Raw genomic sequence first — 15,957 nt, forward strand, 5'->3', positions numbered from 1 at the left:
TTAGAATTAATAATTGGAGTATGAAGTATGTTCTTTAAAATTCTTTTAATATATATATGAAATATACCCATACTGATTAAATATTTGCATAGACATTTGAATCTTTAACATTGTTAATGCTAATATTATTCGAAAACTTATGATCTGTGAATAATTACCATGGCCTTCCGCCTCCCGGCAATGGTGGAAACAATCACCAGAGCTTCACTTTGGCTCAAGGATTGCGGATCAGTTGCTGCAGTTGCTCAGCAGAGCAGAAAAATGGCCAAGAAAATAATAACAAAAAACAGCTCCTCTATAAGTGAAAGTCCAATGTTCGGACGCTTCACATCTCACTAACCTCGTGATTTATATTTACTTGTTTTTATTTTGGCCCAAACCGGCTGCCGGCTGTCTGTGCCCCCTCCTCCCCCTTTAGGAGGCAACTGACAGTTGGACATAGGGGCGTGGCATGCGTTGCCTGCATAATGAAAACGTTTGGACACAACGGCAGCTGAGAAATAAATTTGCATACTTTGGCGAAGAAGCCGAGAAAAGTGAAAATTGCATCGAATTTTCTGTATTTTTCCAGGCCAAAATGAGCGAAAGTGATTGCAAAAACAAAAGGAGCGGAAAAGCGTACAGGAAATGCATTTCAAAGTGTTGGCCAATTCGCAATGCTTGCCAAACTGCAACGATATTTGATATTCAAATTAGTTTACTTTTTCTTCTCTCTTTTTTAGGTATTTATGTAACTGGCTTATGATTGAACTACTTAAAGCAAAGATTATGTAAATTAAAGTTGGGGTGGTGCCATGAAAATATTTTGGTATTTTGCCAGAAAGCTTAAAACTAATAATTAAGTGAGAGTTAAGTGAATAATCCACAGGCTGATTAACGAGTTTGATTTAAAGCTGGTAATTATATTATAATTATACTTGAAATTAGCTGTGGTAAATATTTTTATGGGTATTTATTTTTTAAGGTTAAAAGATTTTTTGAAATGGATTTTAAGTGTGTAATAATAATAGTTGAATAAATTGATTATTAATTGTATTTAAAGTTGTATAGCTGCCTCAATACCCGATTTTAAATTTAGGGAACTTATGTTTTTTGCTTTCCCTTCAAACTGTAATCAGTTAATGAGAATTTTATGCAAAATATTCCTAGACAGAGAGCAGCATCAGCCCGAAAAAGGAGATTAGGCAATAAATTTATGTTAAGCAGCCAACTGAAAGCTGTAAACTGTCATCGCCCGCCGGCCAGGAGATACCTTCTTGGCCCACTCCTGCTCCTGCTCCTTTATTTTTTTGCTATTTCAGCACTTACACGAATTACGCGACCTGGGAAAATTGTAATTCATAATATTCCGGGGCGAGTAATTCCTTGGGGACCTACAGGCAGTCAGGCATCCTTGGATCTGCTTTTGTTATGGCTAAAAATAGCACATGGTGAATGCCTCAAGGTTGGCCAAGGGGGATGATGCTGCCTTTTGCCATACACTTTGTCCCTGTTCTCTTACGTGTCAAAAGTTTTGGCCAAGGCTCCTTGGCTCCCCCAAGACGACAGCCAGGAGGAGATGGAATACTAAGGAATACAGATACACCAAGGGCGGCGGAGACAGGTGAGGCAAAAAAAAAGAACAATACGGTGCAATCAGATTGCTTACAGTTTTCCCAGTGCTTCTGGTGGCATTCCTGGGGATATTCTAAGAAAAAGAAAAAGGAGTTTTATAATTAAAATAAAAGAATCTACAAGAAAATATTAATTTCTTTTTTTCTTAAGGTTTTAAGTCATATTTTCCTCAAAAATTTGGAACCTTTTTATAACCCTGCAGGTTATTCTAATTTTAGTTAAACAGGTGAAGAAGCTTGCTAAACAGTGAAGAAGTCATTTCCGACCCCATAAATCATATATATTCTTCATCAGCATCAACAGGAGAATCGATCTAGCCATGTCAGAAAGAAAACAAAATTTTAACATTTTTTTCATAATTTTTCGGTAAAATTGTGAACAAAAAAATCGGCAAAAATGTTAATTTTTTTACATTTTAAATGGAGTATGCAGATTTATAAACCTCATAAAAACTAACAAAGGACAGCTTTCAGAATCAAAATTAATGTCTTTTTGGCTTAGTTATGAGTTTTTTAAACTTTGGTTTTTAGAAAAAATTGTCAGAAAATATATAGCTAATTAACGACTTAAATTATGGTATTATAATTTCAGTCAGAAGCCTAAATCAAAGTGAAGAAGTCATTTGCGACCCTATAAATCATATATATTCTTGATCAGCACTAAAAGCCGAGTCGATCTAGACATATCCGGCGGAAAACTAAATTTTCAAATTTTTTCATAATTTTAAAGGGCTTAAAATTGTAAAAATAAGTTGACAAAATTTCGAATTTTTTTACATTTTGAATGGAGTATGCAGATTTATAAACCTCATAAAAACTAACATAAGACCGCTTTCCGAATTAAAATTAAGCTTTTTTTGGCTTAGTTATGAACAATGCAAGTTTATAAAATCCACGACTTTCCGCAGTTGGTATATTTATTGTTTTTTATATTAAAATTCAATACATTTAAAAGTAAATTATATTTTTGCAGTATTTTAATTCCGATTTAACTCACATTCTTAGATTTTTTTTCTTGAGCTTTATTTATTACTTGGAAACAATATTTATATAATAATCATACTTGAAATATAAATTGCTTAAGAATATATTCTATATTCCAGATAAAAATTGTTTATATATAATTTTTAATCAATTTTCATTTCCTTTTTTTGTACCAACCTTTTAAAAATGTTTTACTTTCTGTTGTGGGCAACGTCAGGAATGTTCCACTACGTCACATCACATGAAATATTCAAAAGGCAAAACACTTCAGCGAAACTGAACCTGGAAATGGATATCTATAAATGGATATCAAATCCAGATCAGAGGCATTAGCATTTTATGCATCACGTGACTGCGAGGTAGTGGCCAACTCCCGAAACGTTTGTTTTTAAAGGAAATTTTAATAATATAATATTTAGTATACCTCAAAGATCTTAAAGGTATGCTAAGAATTTAAACTGCAAAATAAAATAAAGTTCCACAACTAATAGTATCTCGTCCTTGCCCTTTTTCATAGCCAGGCCCAATCAATTTCGGCATAATCAGATGGTTGCCTGGATGCTTCTGCTCCTCCACATTTTCCAACGAAAGCTTGCCCTGGAAAAATATTGAGAGTGTCAGCCACACATTGAATAAAAAAAGGAGGAAAGATAAAGTGGGGTGGAAAATGCTGGAAAATGCGATGGGTTTGGTGGTGTCAGCTGCAAGCAGGTGGAGCAGAGTCCCGCGGTATTTTGCAATGTAAGTGGCATTCGCTATTTTTCCTGCCCCCCCCCGCCTTTCGCCTTTCGCCACTGCACTTTCACATCATTTGCATGTTATTAAGCGTCATTTGATGAGGGAGGGAAAACGGCGAGGAAAATGCGAGTGGGCGGCGACATTTGTAAAGCAAACTATCAGCGCCTGGCCAATGATTCCCCGCTCTCACTCTCATTTTCCGTTTTCCCAACGGAATGGGTATGCATTGCAAAATCAAAAGTGCCGTGTTTTTCGCTTTTCCCTTCCCTTCTCTTCTTTTTTTCGGACAGCTTTTCGCCTGAATGCTCGCGCTTATTAGTATTTGTGCAAGGGATTTTGTGGCAGAAGAAGGATTTGCGGTCCTTTTTACTAGAATACTAAAATTTTCTAAAGGATGCTAAAAAAAAAGGAAGGAAAAATCGGGGAAAGGGATAGCTGTAATCCTAGAAAGTGACAGAATTTGACGAAAGGATTTACAGGAAGTTTAAGGTAGAATTTTAAGCTTAAAATTACAGTTTTGGAGGGAAGATTTTTTAAAGGTTTTTAGAAGAACAGGAAAATACTTAGCAATTTGTTTTTTTTTCCTGTAAAAATCTTAAAATATTCTAGAATAATATACAATTTAACTGGCATTCAATCCCAACTGATCTCTTATGACCCCAAGGAGTTAACACAAGCCACCAAATGTGCCAAAAAGATAGGCAAAAAATCGCTTACAAAAAATTCAACTAAACACAAAATAATAATAATAAGCCATAAACAAAAACGCACATGGGGCCTATGTTAAATGCTGGTGGTGGTAGCCAACCCAGTGGGTTTCTGGTCCAACAAATTGCCACAAATTAAGACCAGATAGCGAAAAAGGCATAAACAAAATGCACCCGGCAGGTGGTAAGCGAAGCGAAACTGCATCTGCAACTGCAACTGCAACTGCATTTCCATTTGCAACCCGCAGCAGCAGCCAAGCTAAATACATTTTTAAATCAAATTCGATTTGGGTTTCTGGCATTTGTGCGATTTACAGAGTCTGGGAATTGCCCAGGCTTTTCACATTATTTTCCAATTGCGTAAGCCGACGCTTGGGAATTGATCAGGAATTTGTAAAAAATTATATTCAGATTCTGTTGAAGTAGTTTTTTTTAAGATTTTTAATCTGGGTTTATTACCCAAAGTTTAAATAAAAAGTGACCACAGAAATCTACAAAATAGTTAATAATTTTTTAAAATACTTAAACTCCAATTGATCAGTTTATTTGGAATAACTTCAAGCTTCTTTTAAACATGTTAAATGTTTGAATTAAATATTCAGGAGCTCATTAAAAAGGTTTAGAAAATAGTTAAAAGATATATATTTTTTTGTATTTAAATCACCGACTTGATCCTTTATTGAAAACTGATTTATCCTCGCTGATCACTTCACATCACTGAATTTATATCTCTACTCGATCAGTCACTGATCGCGTTTGTCACGTTACTGAAGTCCCAAGACATCGAAAAAGCCTGCATTACCCTTGACGCCTCACAAAATCAGATGTATACATATTTATATTTATATATCTGACACACTGTCAAACTGTACATAAAATGCAATAAAATATATAAGACATGCAAATATCAATATAAGAAACAAAAAACAAAGTCCCGACACAATGTTCTTTGGATTCAGTTGACAATTTGCTGAGTGGCCATAAAGGGTAATTAACCCAAGAAAGACAAGGTTATTTGATAGCTGCACAAATGATTATTATAATTATTATAAATATAACTTTTATTAATATTATTACATTGTAAAATGGGGAATAAGAAACTAGTCAGGGATGCCTAAAGTGCAACTTCGGGGAAAACTCATAACTAAGCCAAAAAAGCCTTAATTTTAATTCGGAAAGCGGTCCTATGTTAGTTTTTATGAGTTTAATAAATCTGCATACTCCATTTAAAATGTAAAAAAAATCAAAATTTTGTCAACTTTTTTTTTACAATTTTAAGCCCTCTAAAATTTTGGAAAAATTTGAAAATTTTGTTTTCCGCCGGATATGTCTAAATCGACTCGGCTTTTAGTGCTGATCAAGAATATATATGATTTATAGGGTCGCAAATGACTCCTTCACTATGATTTAGACTTTTGACTGAAATTATAATACAATAATTTAATCGTTAATTATCTATATTTTTTATGACAATTTTTCAAACAATGCAAAGTTTAAAAAATTCATAACTAAGCCAAAAAAGCCTTAATTTTGATTCGGAAAGTTGTACAATATTATTTTTGATGAGCTTAATAAATCTGCAAATCCAATTAAAATGTAAAAAAATTCGAAATTTTGACAACTTTTTTTTTACAATTTTAAGCCCTATAAAATTATGAAAAAAATTAAAAATTTTGTTTTGCGGCGGATATGTCTAGATCGACTCGGCTTTTCGAGCTGATCAAGAATATATATGATTTATAGGGTCGCAAATGACTCCTTCACTATGATTTAGGCTTTTACTTGAAATTATAATACCCTGCAAGGGTATAAAAATAGAGGGTAATAATAATAACTCATCCATAATATCTGTTTTTCATTATTCAAATGGGTTAATTTGTACTATATAAAATAAAATAAGCCAGTGCATTTACCAGGAAAATGGCAAACCTACAAAATGGCTTTCCATAAAGCGAGCTTCAATGAAATCTTATCTCTTTTCGACAGCTCCTACTGCTAAAATGCAATTCTAAGCAAAATTATGCGCCATCAGCGCCACAGTTTGACAGGCACTGGTCCGTCCTCGAAGTGCAACTGCCGTGTGAACGTCTGCGGTGCTTATATAATCTCCGCTTCACTCTTGGGCAAGCTCCTCCCTTCGAAATCAACGCACTTTGCGGCAGAAAAATCTAGCAAGCTTTCATGGAATTCCAGAAATTGGCTTAGAGGTTTCTCACGCCGCGCTTCCTGTTCTCTGATTGCCATAAATGTAGATATGTACATAAGTATATATGTATAAGATATAAGATATAAGATATACATAATATATATGGATAAAGGTAATACAAAACCGTACCTGAACAGACCTGGAATTCGCAAAAGTGTGCACAAGAAACACCATAATTCCCAGAACTTGCATTTAGCACATTTTCTTAATGAACAAGTCTTAATATAAGAGTTTTTTTATTTTTGTGAAATAAAACTCTGAAATAATTAACGCGTTGATAATTCCAAACTTAATTCTGTTTCACTTAACATATTTACATATATATACCTTAAATAGAATGCGATCTAACCCACATCTAACAATCCTAATCCTACTTCTTGCTCTGCATTGGGCTAGCAGTTGTTGTCGCCTCCACCTTGGTAGCAGTTATTGCCCCCGTTGTGGGCTGCAGTTTGATGACCTTGGAGTCGGGGCCAGTTGGCCCCGCGGCCAGCTTGGATACGGTACCGATGTTGACCACTCGACGCATACCAGCAGCTCCTCCATGTTGAATAGCTGGTGATGATGGCGCTAAGCGATTTGCAAGCATCTGTACTGGCACTTGCTTGAGTCCGGCAGCGGATTTAAAGTATACATTCCTAATCGAAGACTTGCCATCGCCAGAAACTGCAGTAGGCGTGCCCGGTGTGCTACTGTTGATCACTTGAAACTGGGAATAGGCCTTGGTGGTGGTCACCTGACGGATAGTAGCAGCCGTTGGCTTAATTGTATGCACATTTACGGCCTTAACACCGGGCACCAAAGATCCCGTGGCGGGATCCACCACCAGGGGACTACTGGTAGTCACAGCTCCCGTCTTTGGGTTACTCAAAATACGTATGGGCACGCGATGAGCGCCAGTTGCCACCATACTGCCCATGGGTTTCATCGTGTTGCGATTAATGTAGAGCACTTTGTTCTGGCCCGGCACTGGTGTGCCAGATGGCGATGGCGGGGTGGTGGTAAATAACTGATGCATGCCCTTGTTGAGCACAATGTTAGCGCCACCTGGTTTGGTTGCGGTGGTGCCACTGCTATTGACAATTCCCGGTGGCTTGTTGGCCTCCTTAATGATCTTCTGACTGATAATTAGCGGTGCCTTATTTGTGCTTCTTATGGGAGCTGAGGAGGAAAGCAAGGAATAGTCATAGAAGGATCTTCTTAATCAATAGTTTATGAGTTGACACACACCTGGTTTTATGTCCTTATCCAACTGCTGTAGCTGTTGCTGCTGCTGCTGCTGATCTGCGATGTTGCCTTCGTTGTCGGCAAACACAATGGGCATATCTATGATGTTGGACAGATCCACATTTCCCGAAGAACTGCTAGTTGCGGGCTTAGTAAGTTGCAGCATGGTCATGCCGTTGGCGTTCTTAAACACCGTGTACTTCTGCTGTCCCACGGTTGATGATGATGTTGATGTGGAAGAGCTCGAAGGTCCCGCTGTTGTAAATTGTGTCGTTTGGCCCGTTGAAGTTTTCACTGTAAAGATCTGCTGGCCACCGGCTGATGATGGGCCCGGTAGTGATTTTACAATGTTGCCCGCAGAAGTGCTGGTGGGTCCACTTGTTGGCTTGTAGTTGATGAGCTTGCCCTGCGGTCCCAGAGATTTAATCTGGACGAACTGGCTGGAGGGTATCATCTTGATTTTGGTGCCGACTGCCAGATTGACCGGAGGAAGCTGTTTGGACAGCACGCCACCCGGTTTGATAACCTTTGGTAGAAAAGCTCCGCTAGATCCAGGTCCAGCTCCAGCTGCTGCATCCTCGCCGCCCTCGGTGTCATCTAGTATGAATTCAATGGATTGGTTAAGTTCTTCGCTGCTTAAATTTGACTTGTCTTGATGAGGTGCATCTTTCTGGCCACTAAGGCTAACCGCCGAGCCACCAACTTTGGCCAAGGGGCGTGTTCGGGGTCTTCCAACTAAGGGGGTTGGGATGGGGGTAAATCTGTTAGTGGAGTGGATAGCCACAGATGGCTTTAATAACGACTCCCTGCGGCGGAAGACTTTACCCTTTCGCTTAACAGCAAACGGATCAATAAGTCGTGGCGGCTTCGGCTTGTGTGGGCGACCTTGACGCCATAGATTAGTTCGTTTCGGGAATTGTTATTGGTTAGGTGATGGTGGTTATTGGTGAAATTGAATTGCATGCGGGATGGAACAGGTAGGTGATTCAGATGAGTAAAGAAAAAACCCTGATACTTACTGGCCGATACAATCTTCGTCTTGACCGACTGACCCACAAAGTCCTCCTGGCCATCATTGAGCTTTCGCTTCCTCATCTGCTGCACTGCCTTGTTGGCATTTCCATCGGCCAGGACGTGGGTTAATTGCTTCAGCTGACGCTGGTAGCCCGGCTGGTGCATCAGTGATGTTGGCATCCGAGGTCCCGGGGGATTGTTCAAGGTCCGACTAACAAAATCGAAGATTTCCTCCTGGCAAACGGATTAAGCAAATGAATAAAATATTTAAATGACTGAAAATTAAGACACTTACCACCACCATATAGTCCACCATGGCCTGTGTTACGCCCTCGATGCGCCGCTTGCTCTTGGGCACTCTGAGCGCATCATCTGCACTGCCCACCACCACCAACGAGGACTCGGACTGCATACGCTCGCGTAGCCCCTCCATCTCCTCCTGACTAGTACGGGCCGAGTTCTGTCCGATGACGAACAGTATGGGCGCCTTTATGTCCAGCATTCGGTCGTCGGGCAATCCTCGAGGACCGCGTATTGTATTGTACGCAAAACCCATGCAAACCACACAGGCCACACTTTCCGACAGGGCAACTTGCAGGACCAAAGACGCTCCGGCATTAAAGCCGACGAGAATGATACCACGGTTGGGATTGTCAGTGCGCAATTCATGTATCCTGACGCGCGTGAGGGATACAATGGTTTCAGCCACCTGGTCGAGATTTTGATTCGCCATTCTGTTGTCTAAAACCAGAGAGAATTCAGTTAAATCAGAGTATATAGAATATTTATACCTTGAAAAACTCACTCGAGTTGGGCAGCGTGATCTGTACAACCTGGGTGATGGTAGCGAGCGCCTGGTACCATTTCTGCATGCGCTCGGTGACAACGCCACTGGTGGGCATGGTTGGGAGCACAACAATGATGGCGTTGTGCGATAATTGACGTCCCTTGGGCAATATATTTGGTTCCCAGCGTTTCTTCATCACTGGAGCCAGCAGTTCCTGACTATTATTAAGCGGGCGGCTGAATAGCATCTTATCTACCAGTGTGGGCAGCTTTGTTTTCAGCGTCTGCAGAATGTCCAGATAGGAGGCCATGTACGAAGCCGACAGATGCTCCATGAGCAGCGTGTGCAGCCATTGGGTGATCCGAGGTTCCCAGGATACGCCGGCAAGAGCTTTGCGAAGACGGGAGGCAGATTTATCCACGCTTACTCGGCGGTGAATGGCCTCATGCTGACGCTTGTCGTTGGCCAAACGCGCCAACTGATCCTGATCAAGGATGGAGCACACCTTCTCGAACAGGAGCTGCTGCATGGGTGTCCAGCCAAATCTGAGTGAAAAAAATAATAATTTGAGTCATGGTTTTTAGGAAAATTAAGACAAGTACTCACTGATTGACGCGGGCCACCCAATCCTGCTCATCGGAATTGTTGTTCTTCACGTATTTGGCAATGCGAGCGCATTCGTTCATTGCCTCCTTAGCGGCAATCTCGTCGTAGGGCGGCACATGTACCTGCTGCATCTCCGTCGGATCCTCTTGTTGCGGATATGTGTGGCAACTGGGACACTGCGGCGGATGCCGTACCAGTATATTCCTAGCGGGTGCGAGGCCATTGTTAACTTCATTTCGTATAACGGGATCACGGATGTAGCTATGCTCCATTTTCTCGCCAAACGACGATTCACTGGGAGCCGAAATGGTGCTGGACTGTGGGATAAAAACGGAAACAACTGGTTAGTATAGGTATTCAAAATTACAGGATTCGAAATTAGAGATGTGCGATGGAGTGTGTAAATATAAAGATCTTTGGAGCGCATGCAGTGCAGGTTAGTGGGTGAACACGATGATGCGGGCTTATCATTACACTCTCTGTCGGCGGGGACGGCGATGTGATGACCAGCGACGGCGTTTTTGCCGCTGACCCAGCTTTTGGGGGACTGCTGACTTTGATCGAGCCCGTCATGGAGGCTGCACTGCCCAGGGAGCCGGCCTTTACCACAAAATACGACGTCAAACCTCCGCCAGCAGGGGATTTGTTTGTTTTTGTTGTTATGTTCGCCGCCGCCGTCTTCACCGACGTCGCTGTCGTTGCCGTTGCCGTCGCTGCTGCTGCGCTTGCACTGGTGTGAGTGTGGCTGTGTGTGGTGTATGTATTGTCGCCTGGCCCAACGCGGGTGAGGAATTTGCTCGGGCTATAAGTGATTATCGATGCGGATGCCCCGGCGGTGGCAGCCTCCGTAGGCTGCGGCTTGCTGCCGCTTTTTCCGACTATTTGTTTCATCATTTTTTGTTTCTGTCACTTCGTTTTTTACACTAGCTGTCTACAGTTGACTGCTTCTTCTTCTACGTCGTTGTTGTGCACTTGCGGCGCTGGATAAACATCTGAATCCGCCCCAACCCCTTGAGTTCAGGTAATCCCTGTTATTTAACACGCCCCGCTCTGATTTTAAACGATTTTACAAGTGGTTCCAATTGCTCTTCGGTTTTGCTCCGCCACAAAAACCGATTTTCGCAATTGCTGTTGTAAAATATGGCGTGCCTTGCGGCGTTGCCACTTCGTTAGCTGACTGGCATTTTGACTATATGGCAACTATGGAGATAGTTCGTAGGCCCGTAAATAAATATTTTTGGAATTTCACAACAAATAGGCAGATAAATGCGTGTGTCAGAACACCAACCTGTACAGGCAGCATCGCTCCATCAAGGACATGGGACTTACACTCTCGCTGGGCGTGGGACTGCTGGGCTTTGCCAGTTTTGTTTCCGGGACCAGCGGCTGGGGAGCCGCGGTGCTCTGTTCCTCCTGCTGCTCTACATTTTGTCCTACGCTGCTCCCGCTCTGTATGAAGCTGTTGAAGCAGTCGAAAAACGAAGCCATATTTCGGCGGGCACGGACTTAAACCAGAACGAAATGATTAGCACTCTTAAAAACAAAAGATATAAACATCAAAAGGCGAGCGTCAAAACCGAGCAAAGGCAGTGTTGAAACTGTGTGATGTTGCCCAACACTGGCCGTGAAAACAGCTGATTTCGCTTGGCGTGCATTTTGTTTGGAGTTGTGGAAAATCGCGAAATTGAAGAAAACTTGATAAGTTATCACCAAAATCGGACTCTTTGGCGGCATGGAGGAGCTGCAGCAATTGGAGTACCTCTCGCTGGTCTCAAAGATCTGCACAGAGCTAGACAACCATCTGGGCATTAACGACAAAGACCTCGCCGAGTTTATCATCGATTTGGAGAACAAGAACCGCTCGTACGACTCATTTCGCAAAGCCCTACTGGAGAATGGCGCCGAGTTTCCCGACTCCCTGGTCCAGAATCTCCAGCGCATCATCAATCTGATGCGTCCCAGTCGTCCTGGTGGAGCCAGCGAGGAAAAAAGCTTCTCCAGCGGTGGGAAGGAGGACAAGAAGTCACAGCTGATGAAATTATTTCCCGGCCTGGCTTTGCCCAATGATAAGTACAGCAAGAAGGAGGACAGCGACGAGGACGAGAAGGAAACAAAGGAGAAGAAAGATGTTAAAGAGAAGACTGGGACCCACAAGAAGTCCGACATGAGCGACGTGGATGCTGCCATGCTGGAGCTGGAAGCTCTGTGTCCTGGAGAAGGTAAGGCAGAGGTGAAACAGCCAAAGGAAACCAGTTCCAGGGATCGTCACAAGCGCAAAGAACGCAGCAGGAGCAGGGATCGGGAGAGAGACAGAGACACCCGCCATCGCAGCAGATCACGAGAAAATCGGGACAGGGTTCGCCGCCGGAGCAGATCACGTGAAGATCGGGACACGAATCGGCGCCGAAGCAGATCACGAGACAGGGATAGCCGCCGTCGTGAAAATCGACGCAGGAGCAGGTCTCGGGAGGACCTCGATCGCGACAGGGACCGTCGTCGCCGTCGATCAAGTTCCCGTGACCGTCACGAACGTCGACGACGAAGCCGCTCTCGGTCCGGCGGGCGCAGGGATCGTAGAGATCGTTCCCGAGACCAGGATCGTGGCGAAAAGATGCCCCCGCCCGCATCAGCTGCCGCAATGACTGACGACCCCGAGGCTGGAAAGATCTACTCCGGCAAAGTGGCCAACATCGTTCCCTTCGGCTGCTTTGTGCAGCTCTTCGGGCTTCGCAAGCGCTGGGAGGGATTAGTGCACATCTCACAGCTGCGAGCCGAAGGTCGAGTCACCGATGTAACAGAAGTGGTTAGCCGGAATCAAACGGTCAAGGTGAAGGTGATGTCCGTAACTGGGCAGAAGGTATCGCTGTCTATGAAGGAGGCGGATCAAGAGACCGGAAGGGACCTTAATCCGCTGTCACATGCCCCAGAGGATGATGATTCACTGAGGGATCGCAACCCCGATGGACCCTTCAGTAGCAGCACTTCCATGTTAAATCTGCAAGGCAACGGCCTAGATGGTGATGAACACGAGTCCAGGAAGCGTGTGACCAGGATCTCTAGCCCCGAGCGTTGGGAAATCAAACAAATGATTAGCTCTGGTGTGCTGGACAGAAGCGAGATGCCAGATTTCGACGAGGAAACTGGTTTGCTGCCAAAAGATGAGGACGATGAGGCGGATATCGAAATTGAGATTGTGGAAGAGGAGCCGCCCTTCCTCTCTGGCCATGGCAGAGCCCTGCATGACCTGTCGCCAGTCAGAATCGTGAAAAATCCCGACGGTTCCCTTGCCCAAGCAGCCATGATGCAGTCAGCCCTATCCAAGGAGCGTCGTGAGCAGAAGATGCTGCAGCGAGAGCAAGAGATGGAGGCCCTGCCAACCAGCCTTAACAAGAACTGGATAGATCCCCTGCCCGAGGAGGACAGCTCTCGCAGTCTAGCCGCCAATATGCGAGGAATGGGAGCGGCTCCGGCTGAGGTTCCAGAGTGGAAAAAGCATGTGATTGGCGGCAAGAAGTCCTCGTTCGGTAAGAAGACCGATCTCACGCTGGTGGAACAGCGCCAGTCCCTGCCCATTTACAAGCTGCGGGATGATTTGATCAAGGCGGTTACCGACAATCAAATCCTTATCGTTATTGGAGAAACAGGATCCGGCAAGACCACTCAGATAACGCAGTACCTGGGAGAGTGTGGTTTCACGGCCAGAGGAAAGATTGGATGCACTCAGCCCAGGCGAGTGGCAGCCATGTCTGTGGCCAAACGTGTGGCAGAAGAATATGGTTGCCGTCTGGGCCAGGAGGTGGGCTACACCATCCGTTTTGAGGACTGTACCAGCCCCGAGACCATCGTCAAATACATGACGGACGGTATGTTGCTTCGTGAATGCCTGATGGAGGCGGAACTGAAGAGCTATTCGGTGATTATGTTGGACGAAGCCCACGAGCGGACGATCCACACGGATGTCCTGTTTGGTCTGCTGAAAACAGCCGTACAGAAGCGACCGGAATTGAAACTCATTGTTACATCTGCCACGTTGGATGCGGTGAAGTTCTCGCAGTACTTCTTCAAGGCGCCCATTTTCACCATTCCCGGCAGGACATTCCCCGTCGAGGTTTTGTACACAAAGGAGCCGGAGACTGACTATCTGGACGCCTCGCTCATCACCGTCATGCAGATTCATCTGCGTGAGCCACCCGGCGACATTCTGCTGTTCCTTACCGGTCAGGAGGAGATCGATACTGCCTGTGAGATTCTTTATGAGCGCATGAAGAGCTTGGGTCCCGATGTACCAGAGCTAATCATTCTGCCGGTGTACTCTGCCCTGCCCTCCGAGATGCAGACGCGTATCTTTGACCCAGCGCCAGCGGGAAGCCGCAAGGTTGTCATAGCCACCAATATCGCAGAGACTTCCCTCACCATTGATGGCATATTCTATGTGGTAGATCCCGGTTTCGTCAAGCAGAAGGTGTATAACTCAAAGACTGGCATGGACTCATTGGTGGTCACACCAATTTCGCAGGCAGCTGCAAAGCAGAGAGCTGGCAGAGCCGGGCGTACGGGTCCTGGAAAGTGCTATCGTCTCTACACAGAGCGTGCCTATCGGGATGAAATGTTGCCCACGCCAGTGCCGGAGATTCAACGTACCAATTTGGCCACTACAGTGCTGCAGCTTAAGACCATGGGAATTAACGATCTGCTGCACTTTGATTTCATGGACGCGCCTCCAGTTGAGTCACTAGTAATGGCGCTGGAGCAACTACACTCTCTGTCGGCCCTCGACGATGAAGGTCTGCTAACGCGTCTGGGCAGACGAATGGCCGAGTTCCCCCTGGAGCCGAATCTCTCCAAAATGCTGATTATGTCGGTGGCCTTGCAGTGCTCCGATGAGATCCTCACCATCGTGTCGATGCTTAGTGTGCAGAATGTGTTCTACAGGCCCAAGGATAAACAGGCGCTAGCGGATCAAAAGAAGGCCAAGTTTAACCAAGCTGAAGGTAAGTTTGCCTCCTTTAATTCTTGACCACTTTCTAATCTCATCTCTTTATAGGCGATCATCTAACCCTGCTAGCGGTGTACAATAGCTGGAAGAACAACAAATTCTCGAATGCCTGGTGCTACGAGAACTTTGTGCAAATCCGAACCCTCAAGCGGAGCCAGGATGTGAGAAAGCAGCTGCTGGGCATCATGGACAGGCACAAATTGGACGTGGTGTCAGCTGGAAAGAACTCGGTCCGCATTCAGAAGGCCATCTGCTCAGGCTTCTTTAGGAATGCGGCCAAGAAAGATCCTCAGGAGGGTTACCGAACCCTAGTAGACTCACAGGTGGTCTACATCCATCCGTCGAGTGCTCTCTTCAACCGTCAACCGGAGTGGGTCATCTACCATGAACTGGTGCAGACTACCAAGGAGTATATGCGCGAGGTGACCACCATTGATCCCAAATGGCTGGTGGAGTTTGCTCCTTCATTCTTTCGCTTCTCGGATCCTACGAAGCTTAGCAAATTCAAGAAGAACCAGCGCCTCGAGCCGCTGTACAACAAATACGAAGAGCCCAATGCATGGCGTATTTCACGCGTTCGACGGCGTCGCAATTAATGGACGAACAACCCTTTACGATTGTAATTTTTTGTATTTTAAACGCTTAGAAATATATTTTAAGTTTAAACTTCAGTAGCCTTTGCGACCGCGAAAACGCTGCCGGTTGTCCAGCTGAAATGGTGGAGCTTGTAAAATAAATGAATGGGATTGCATATTATAGGTGTACTTACCAAGGAGCGCTTGCACTCGTAGAAGGTATTGCGTAGCACTTGACACTCCGGCGGAACGTTGTTGTCCTGGAGGCACTGACGCGGTGTTTTCCCCATGCGACAACACTCGCTCTCCAGAAGGCACATCTTCAGGTCAGCCCTGACACCCGCACAAGCCGTCTCGTCCGCGAGTCTTTCGTTGCCCTCGTAGCGCATCATTTTTATGTTTTTTGAGCTATTTAAATGTTTATTTCGAATAACTTCGGAATTCAGTTACAAAACCAAAGACATCTGTTAACTGTCTGCCGGGTCAGTGCTGGCAAACGTTCGG

The 15,957-nt window shown here is 44.3% G+C and overlaps 3 protein-coding genes across 12 annotated transcripts; 1 reads left to right on the forward strand and 2 right to left on the reverse strand.

The window, feature by feature from the left end:
* Window positions 1-6,467: 6,467 nt before the first annotated feature.
* Rcd1 (Reduction in Cnn dots 1) lies at window positions 6,468-11,482 on the reverse strand. 10 transcript variants are annotated; one of them, XM_020946727.2, is made up of 8 exons: window positions 11,212-11,447; window positions 9,883-10,199; window positions 9,295-9,821; window positions 8,785-9,230; window positions 8,495-8,723; window positions 8,301-8,360; window positions 7,479-8,210; window positions 6,468-7,409 (listed from the first exon to the last, which is right to left on the reverse strand). In XM_020946727.2, the coding sequence occupies exons 1-8, from the start codon at window positions 11,368-11,370 to the stop codon at window positions 6,619-6,621; spliced, it is 3,261 nt and encodes a 1,086-aa protein (XP_020802386.2). In that variant the 5' UTR covers window positions 11,371-11,447; the 3' UTR covers window positions 6,468-6,618. The 10 variants fall into 10 exon arrangements, with proteins under 10 accessions (XP_020802386.2, XP_020802382.2, XP_020802388.2 ...); XM_020946723.2 differs by lacking the exon at window positions 11,212-11,447 and adding an exon at window positions 10,357-11,055; XM_020946729.2 differs by lacking the exon at window positions 8,301-8,360 and having other exon boundaries at window positions 7,479-8,072; window positions 11,212-11,482.
* On the forward strand, window positions 11,450-15,549 carry pea (ATP-dependent RNA helicase pea). The gene is made up of 2 exons (XM_020946721.2): window positions 11,450-14,873; window positions 14,927-15,549. The coding sequence occupies exons 1-2, from the start codon at window positions 11,615-11,617 to the stop codon at window positions 15,472-15,474; spliced, it is 3,807 nt and encodes a 1,268-aa protein (XP_020802380.2). The 5' UTR covers window positions 11,450-11,614; the 3' UTR covers window positions 15,475-15,549.
* LOC110179272 (cytochrome c oxidase assembly factor 5) lies at window positions 15,489-15,944 on the reverse strand. The gene is made up of 2 exons (XM_020946735.2): window positions 15,648-15,944; window positions 15,489-15,588 (listed from the first exon to the last, which is right to left on the reverse strand). Exons 1-2 carry the CDS (start codon window positions 15,843-15,845, stop codon window positions 15,547-15,549), a joined length of 240 nt encoding a protein of 79 aa, XP_020802394.1. The 5' UTR covers window positions 15,846-15,944; the 3' UTR covers window positions 15,489-15,546.
* Window positions 15,945-15,957: the final 13 nt, after the last annotated feature.

Source organism: Drosophila serrata, unplaced genomic scaffold (genome assembly GCF_035046125.1).
Source record: "Drosophila serrata isolate PLE 108 unplaced genomic scaffold, ASM3504612v1 contig_26, whole genome shotgun sequence".
NCBI lineage: Eukaryota > Metazoa > Arthropoda > Insecta > Diptera > Drosophilidae > Drosophila > Drosophila serrata.